Here is an 8,595-nt window from a genome sequence, read left to right as displayed (position 1 = left end):
CCCAGCTGCCCCAGCACCCAGGGCAGCCCCAGGCTCCCTCCACTCCTGCCCCAGTGCTGCCAGCTCCAGCTCCCTGGACAGTGCTGGGGCTTTCCTGCCAGCAGAACCCTCACACCCCTCGCATCCTGAGCCCATCACACCGGGAGAGGCAGAGCACAATTAGAGATGTGGCTGCGCCTCTCTGCAGATGCTGGGGATGGGAATTAATCCTCCCATTAGCGGGTGAAATGGAGCATTTGCGTCTCACAAAGCAATTACACAATAATAGCAGGAGAACGATGATAGAAATCACTTCTCTGAAGTTGCTCTCCAATCCAACACATGAATAATTCCTCCTAGGCATTACTGGGAAAGCAGTATTAAAAGACCCATATAAACAAAAATTACTGGAAAAAAATACAAGACATGCTTCATCGCTCTGTCAGAGCCAAGCACAACTAAATTTATACAAAGTGGGCAGGGAAGCTTGAAGGGGCAAAGACATTTGTTACTGCTCTGTGTGAGATGAGCTCACAAGGAACGCGTGCTTGATCTTGGCAGCTTTCTGATGTCTTACTCCTAAAGCATCAGCTTTAGTCTCGGTTTCCATGGCAGATACTTTTCTGAGCTTGTATCTTCCACAGATATTGCTAATTTATGCTGTCAGCCACATCTCTGCAAATACCTGCAGAGTGATTCCATGTGCAGTGGGAGTGGTGAAAACAAGGCGCACGTGAACCTGCCTCAGCTCTTGTTTTTTACCAGGGGACAGAAAAGGGTTTGTTTTCTTCAGCCACAAGATTTTGGCTGATCTTCTGGCACTGAATTTTGCTACAAGTACCCTGACACTCTGTTATCTGTCCTGTGAAGCAAATCACTTTCAGCATTTCATCTGGACACGTGCTTCAGGCAGCTTTCCCCCAGTGCTCAGGACAGCTCTGAGCAGGAAGGGTTGGGCAGCACACGTGGCCCTGCTTCCTTCTGCTCCCCATCACATTTCATGTTAGCAGAGTCTATAAACCACGAGATCTTTCCCAGGCAGAGATCCAGCCACACCAAACCTGTCCTGTTTTCAGGGTGGATTTTTCAGCCCTGCAAATGTTGCAGCTAACAAATTGGTCTCACCAATTTGGCAGCACAATGGCAAGGTGAGAGGCTGCATGTCTGGCTTTGCAAAGCTGTTTTTATACACTGAAGCACAACAGAACATCCAGGACACACAAAAGAAGTTGTGAAAAATGTATAACAAGTATCTCACACAATGCCAGAAGCACAGGAAGTGGTGGCATGTGCAGAGAGAGCTCATGCAGGAGCAAAGTCCTGGCAGCGGTGGGGAAGCCCATGTCCTGGCAGGATACAGGACTGCAGGGTTCAGGGCTGTTGCAGGACGTGCCCAGCACCAATGGGTGAGTCCCAGTTCCCAGGTAGGAAAGTGGCCAGACACTGGAATGAGACCACTCCCTCTCCTCAGGATAGAAGCCTGGCAAGTCCTGGCCAGCTGGAAGTTGATCTGAGCCCGGATGGAGCTGGACTCGCCAGTCACTCTGGGGCCCAGGCAGCCACTGCCCTGCTTGCACTTCACCTGATGAGCAACAATTCCCAGCTAATCCCCTTCTCCTTCTGAGCCAGCACAAACATCTGTACATAGGCTTCAGGTGAGTTCACCTCCTCTCTGGCTTCCTCTGGAGGGGGTGTGTGGCTCAGACATAACCCCTCCCTCAGTCTAAACTGAAGTTTTAAAGTGGAATTAAAAGCATCTGGGTGATGTTTCTTTAGATCTGTTCTTCGGTGTTGTCAGAGGCAATTTCTGCAGCTCTCTGGTGAAAAGGAAAGCCCCTGGTCCAAGTGGGATGGGGACAGAGGTTGTTCCTAGTCTTTCAGCAAGGGTGACTAACAGGGTCAGCAACAACAGTAAACAAACTTCAAGTTTTCCAAACAAAGCCTCTGCAGCATCCGGCTGCTTTAAAACATTAACCAAAATACACTTACCTCTGGCTCCTGGCCTTAAGTGACTTTTGAGCCCACAGCTATTCTGGGCCAGGCTTGACAGGTGTCTGAGCCCAGCAGGAGCTGGGTCAGAGCCCTGTCCGCAGGGTATCTCAAGTGAGAAGGGACCCATAAGGGTCACTGAGTCCAGCTCCCTGCTCCTCACAAGAGCCAAAACTAACCCTTATGACTAAGAGAGAGTCCTCCCAGCCCATGGGCTTGTCATTGTCCAAGGGTGGTGTGGAGAGCACACACTCTTTTTGGAGCAGAGGTGAGTTTTCTTTCCAGCACTGATGAGCATTAAATTTAAGCAAGAGGACACTGCAGGCAGGAGCAGGGCAGTGAACTGAGTTCTCTTGCTCCCCCTGAGACCATTGCCATGTGCAGCTGGGCAGCTGAGGGTGTAACACACAGGGCAGTCACCCCAGAGGATGTAATGGATCACCTGCCTTTGGGACAGCACTTGTCAGAAACTGCAGCTCTGTGCACTAAAGATGAGTTGCATCTGCTGGGAAGCAGCAGAAAGGAGCTCCTGCCCACACAGGAGAACACTGGCAGTGTTTGCAGTGGAGACTCCAGCCTCTTGCTAGCCTTGCAACAGTTCTCACCTGGAGTTTTACCTGTTTATGGTATGATACATGGTGCACGCTGTGCTTTTCCCATGCAGCAAGGGCAGGAGTGGAGTTTGGGCTATGCTGGCTCAGGTCCCACAGCGATGGTTGAAGCCTGGCCTGTGATGGGTAAAGGAAAAAAAGCCATTTCCGCTGCAGAAGCAGAAAGAACTTTTCATCTGGTCCGCACGACAGGAAAGTTGGCAACTTAAATGTTAAACTTGCCTGTGACTGTTGGGTGTTGACATCATCGTGATCTCACCGCTGTAACCGGAGCTCTCCAGCTTTTCCTCCAGCCTGCCTTTAAAAACCAGTCCCGGAGGCAGCACAGCACCCATTCCTCCGACTGGAGCAGGACCCTCATCGATGAAAGCGAAGCCAAGCTCCAGTGCTCCAGCCATGTCCACTTCCCTGCGGGTGAGCCCCTCGGTCCACGGCTACCGCTTCGACACGGCCCTGCGCAAGAAAGCCGCAGCCAACATCTTCGAGAGCATCAACGAGGCGTCCCTGCAGAAACTCTTCAAAAACTCCGGGGACAAGAAGGCGGAGGAAAGAGCCAAGATAATCCTCGCCACCGACCAGGACATGGAGGAGAAAACGAGAGCACTAATGGCGCTAAAGCAGAGGAGAAAAGACAAACTGCTCCAGTTTCTGACATTTCGGAAATACTCCATTAAAGTTCACTGAACTGGCAGAGGGAGCAGAAATGGAGAACATTTGGTTACGGGACTGTTCGTGACCTCCTGCCACACGCAGCGTGCTCCGCTGCCCCGTGGGCCTGGGGTCCTGCCAGGCCACGCACAGGGCTCCAGCCCTGCCACAAACTGCAGCTGGCAGCGGCACCGCCGTGGCAGCGGCATCGGAGCCTGTGGGACATCGCTGCCCATGGGACATCGGTGTCTGTGGCACATGGCTGTGGCACACCGGTGCCCGTGGGACATCGCTGCCTGTGGGACATCGGAGCCTGTGGGACATCGGTGCCTGTGGGACATGGCTGTGGGACATGACTGTGGCACATCAGTGTCCGTGGCACATCGGTGCCTGTGGCACATCGCTGCCCGTGGCACGTCGGTGGCCGTGGCACATCGGTGCCTGTGGCATATGGCTGTGGGACATGGCTGTGGCACATCAGTGCCCGTGGCACATCGGTGCTTGTGGCACATCGGTGTCTGTGGCACGTCACTGTGGGCAGCAGTCTGGTGGCCAGAGGCTCCCAGGAACAGCAGCTCCCTGCTGGAGGCAGAGCAGCCCTCGGGCAGCCGTGGGACGGAGCTGGGGGACCCCACACACCCCGGTGTGAGTCGGGACCTTCTTGATGGACTTGGTGCTCACGGACTGGAGCCGGTGCTTTGCCTGCTCAGCCTCGTTTCCTCACAGCCTGAGCCTGTGCAGAGCCCAGCTGCTCTGGACACCCATCAGCTGCTGCCCACGGTCACTTTGCATCGTGAAATGCACCCAAAAGCGTGGTGCAGCAAGTTCAGCCGCCCAGGCACGCATCCAGAGACACTCTGCACAAATGAACCTTTCCTTCCCAAGCCTTATGTGTGCAGTAAAAGTCGTTTGCACAGAAGCAATAATAATGACAGATTTCCCTGAATTTACTGTGAAGTTCCCTAATATTGTGTTCACTTACCACTAACTCTAAAAATCTAAATATAATAACTACAGTTCTTCTCTGTGTGGGTTACAGTCACTATTAGATGAGTATTTACTTCACAGCAATATTTTATGACAATGTTATTATTATCTCGACTATAATTTATTGCATACAGTGATGTGAAAACTAATAAATTATGAAGGAAATATAAATGATCTTGTCTGAAATGCTCAGTTGTCCTGCAGTGGTGGGGTTAGATGTTTTTTCACAAAGGGAGCAGACTACCTGCATCTCTCCTTTATGCCCCAGGTATGGCTTTGGCAGCCCATTCTCAGGATGTGGAGCAGCCCCTGGCTCCCCCATGGCCCCACTTGGCAGCCTCAGCTTGGCCCACATTTGCTGTGGCAGAAAGGCCTCACCAAATTTATTGTTAATCAACCCCAATATCAGTTTCCCCTCTGCATCTTCTGCAGTGAGGAAAGAAAGGTGTAGAAAATGGTTTGGGGCTGGGGTGGGGAGCACGGCTCATCAGCCTCTGACATTTCTGCAGAGCAGAGAAGGAACCTGGGCTTGACTCCTTATCACCCAAAGAAACAGAAGTAAATTATGAAGTTTTGGCAGCAGAATTGGACTGTTTTTCTGCAGATTATGCTGTACTATCATGATAGACGATGCTGAAAGTACTTAAAAATAGCGAAGACTGGTTATTTATAAGTCTGTCCTCTAATAACCTGATGGTTTAGATAAAAACATTCCCATGACTCCGCTTAGAGCAACAAAGATAAAGCAGTTTGGAAGAGTGATAGCCCAGCTACAGTTTTTTTGACTACAGTAAGAACTCCAAATTGCCAATAATTCAGGGAGACTGGAAATAATCTTTTAAGTCACATAATAGAATGGGCAATTACAATTTTTATAGCTGGAGTGGGATGCACAGTGATTTCCCCTCCCAGGAAGACCAGAGAGTAAACTGGTTTGGGATGAACCTGTTTGAAAGTGCTTCCAAAGGCTTTTCAGAACTCTCTTGCTCAGAAAAATCTGTCTCAGAGCAGGTTTGCTGCAGAGGAAGTTGCCAATTTTCCAGCATTTGACCTCTTCCAGAGCAGCATCCCACGCTGGCTGCAGCTGCTGCAGGCACTGGTGACACATCCCCACAAACACAGCGCCAAAAACTGCCTCAAATGGGCTGTTTCCAAAAGAACAGGGCCACTCAGAGCCTGCCCACAGCCCAGCCCTGGGCACGCAGCCCCTCTGGGCCCCAGGGATGTCACACAGCTCCTGTGACAAACACCTCCAGCAGAAGCCAGTGGGGCAAGGAGCCCTAAGCCCACCTACCTCTGGGGCATGTTACCTGCCAGGACCTGACCAGCCTGCTGCTAAGGATGCTCTGAGAACACCCTGCAGGGACCAGCTCTTCATCATCCTGCTGCTTCCCTGGGGTTGCTGCTGGGGCTTTGCTCCCTGCTCCCCTGTCCTGCATCCTTGAGGTGTCCACAATGCACCCCCTGTGCACTGTGAGGTACCCCAATGCTGGATTTGGCAGAGCCTTGTCACTCTCTGAGCCCCCAAAACCAAACTCAGGTCCCCAGTGCCACCTGGGCAGCTCAGGCTCTCAGTTGTCAACAGCACCTCCCTGAATGAAGGAAGCAAATCTGGCAGAAGCCACGCTTGTGGCAGACTGAAATCAACAGCCACTGAAGTGGCTGCTGCTGGCATGTCCCAGGATTGCCCAGTCAGTCCTGTTCACAACATCTGCATAACATGGCTGATAACATCTGCTGCCTTAGGGACTTTATAATCCCTTTTGTCTCATTACATTAAAATTATGAGCCCAAGTGGTATCCCTGATAAATAAAGGCCACTTACTAAGAAGTGATGTGATTATTGGATATTTAGAGTGCGAGAAGGGCAGGTCAGCCGGCAGTGCTGTCACAGGGCAGAGCTGTCACCCGCAGTGGCAGCAGGACAGGGTGGTGCCGGTGCCGCAGACTCGGCGCCTGTGGCCGGCGCACGCCGCGCTCAGGCCAGCCTGGCTGCACCCGGCCAGCCACAGTCCCATTGTCAGCATCCCCACACAACAAACAGAGGAAAAGGCTGTTCAAGGAGCTTCCTCCCTCCAGGAGCCAGGCGTTTCCATTAATTCTTCTCCATGAGTCAAACTGGCTGTACTGGGTGTCCCCCGTCCCAGCATCCTGAGGAACATCTGAACAGCTAATTTTATCCAGCTTGCCGAATGCCTCGCTCAGCAGCCGTGCTGGGAGTGTGCTGGTGCCTCCCCACCACCACTGCTGGCTGGGGAGAAACCACAGGAAGGTGGGACAGAAACTAGGGAGAAGACTTTTGGCAGAAGTTCTGGCTTAGCAGACTGAAGAAGGTGGGGAGCAACTCACAAGGTGCTGGAAAAAGAAAGCCCAGAGCAAAGGGGGTGTCAGTGACAGCAGACCACACAGAAGTCCCACCCTCTGTCCCCTCATCAAACACCCATCCCCATCTCCCCAGAAATGCCCATGAAAAGATGGGGTTGGAACAAGTCAACAGCTCAGCCTGAGCACAATGTTCAGAGGAGATGAGGATGTCTGAACATCCAGTACCGTGACCTTCAGCTTCTGGTGAAATGCAGCACATGAGGCAGGAGTAGAGTCCAAAGCGGAGCTGGGTCAGCCCTCACCCAGCCGTGTTTGTGTGTGGGGAGACAGACTGCTCCAGCCAGCAGCAACACCTCCCTGGCAGCTCCCCTTCCACACCATGGAGCAACAGGCAAGTTAAAAATTAACCACCCGGCTGAGCTTCTGCTCTGCTTCACCCAGAGAGACAAACTCTGCTTTGCAAAGCAGCAGAGGAACAGTCTGGGTGCCCCTGGCATAGGGGATGCCTCATGCCTGTGAAAACAGCCACAGATGAAGTTCATTTCATCGGCAGCTGCTGAGGGTAAACCTCTGCTCTAAAGCAGGTTAAACGTGAGTGACAAGCTGTAAAGGCTGAGATTTGTGGATGTGTTAGTGTGGTTTTTGCAGAAGAGAGCTGGTCTGGGGTTTGAAAGCATGAATGCCTCATACGCAGCAAAACGATGCTCCAGTGTCACTTTGAAGGGACAGACAAGGCTATTTATGAGAAGAAAAGCCTCTGTACTACTGCAGGCAACAGGAGATGGCACAGTTACCATTTATCTTCCCTAAAAACCAAAAGTTGGGCCGTGACCAGAATCTTAACACACAACTCTGAAGAAACCTTTATTCCCTCTGAGCTGCAGCCTGAGTCGGGTCCTGTGGCCCGGGCCGAGGCTGCTCTGCCCAGGGAGCAGCGACATTTCCCGGCTGGGGGTCCTGGCTGGGGGTCCTGGCTGGGGGTCCCGGCTGGGGGTCCCGGCTGGGGGTCCCGGCTGGGGCTCCTGGCTGGGGAGCCTGCCTGGGGATCCTGCCTGGGGGTCCCGGCTGATGGCTCCTGGCTGGGGGTCCTGGCTGGGGAGCCTGGCTGGGGGTCCCGGCTGGGGAGCCCGGCTGATGGCTCCTGGCTGGGGAGCCTGGCTGGGGGTCCTGGCTGGGGGTCCCGGCTGGGGAGCCCGGCTGATGGCTCCTGGCTGGGGAGCCTGGCTGGGGGTCCTGGCTGGGGGTCCCGGCTGGGGGTCCCGGTCAGTAAATCCGAGCTCAGGCAGCGGCACCGCCCGGACCGCGGCTCCTCTGTGCGCATCCCCATCCCCATCCCCATCCCCATCCCCTCCCGGGACACTCATCCTGCTGCTCCCCCCTGCGTCCTCCCCCGCGGAAAATCCGCTCCTTGCGGTGACTGAGCGCCGTCCCGGGCCTGGGCAGGGTCACTGATTCATTCTGCTGCATCATTTCCCAAAAGAGCCGCCTGGGAACAGCGAGCAGCGCTTCTGCTGTGCTGCTCCTGCCGAGCCCTGCCCGCTCCCCCCGATCCTCCCGGCCCCGGATCACGCTGGAATTGGCCCTGGGGGCCGGGGCTCAGCACTCCGGGGAAAGGAATTCCCAGGGTAGCAGGCAGCTGTGCGAAAGCTCTCCCACAGCACTCCGTTTATAAAACACTCGTGCCCATGAAAAAGTGGATTTCCACTGTCTTTGCAAAGTAGAGATGCTTTAATGTCTGAAGGAATTAGGGAAAATCTGACTAAAAGTACCTTCTCCACCTGCTGTTGTTTCTGCTTGGACCATAATGGAAAGGGAAGGGAAAACTGCCACACTGTGCTTCCCAGACTGGCCATATTCCAGCTGGGCTCTGTTTAAAATTCACCTACCATCCCAAATGCTGAAAATATTCCAATCCAGACACGGTTTTTCTCTCCTCTTCCCGAACGGTAAAGTATGAAACACAATTTTTCATTTAGAAATCTGCTTGGGAGACACCACATCCTTTTCTTCTGGGAGGTTCTGATTTGCACCTCACCCTGGTACCATTTTCTGAGCC

General features: G+C 53.3%; 1 protein-coding gene across 1 annotated transcript; it reads left to right on the top strand.

The window, feature by feature from the left end:
• Positions 1-2,232: 2,232 nt before the first annotated feature.
• Positions 2,233-4,396, top strand: TCIM (transcriptional and immune response regulator). The gene has a single exon (XM_058859079.1). The coding sequence runs from the start codon at positions 2,943-2,945 to the stop codon at positions 3,261-3,263; it is 321 nt and encodes a 106-aa protein (XP_058715062.1). The 5' UTR covers positions 2,233-2,942; the 3' UTR covers positions 3,264-4,396.
• Positions 4,397-8,595: the final 4,199 nt, after the last annotated feature.

This window comes from Poecile atricapillus, chromosome 29 (genome assembly GCF_030490865.1).
Source record: "Poecile atricapillus isolate bPoeAtr1 chromosome 29, bPoeAtr1.hap1, whole genome shotgun sequence".
Taxonomy (NCBI): domain Eukaryota; kingdom Metazoa; phylum Chordata; class Aves; order Passeriformes; family Paridae; genus Poecile; species Poecile atricapillus.
Note: the sequence above shows the minus strand (reverse complement) of the source record. Positions and strands in the feature narration are given on the sequence as shown.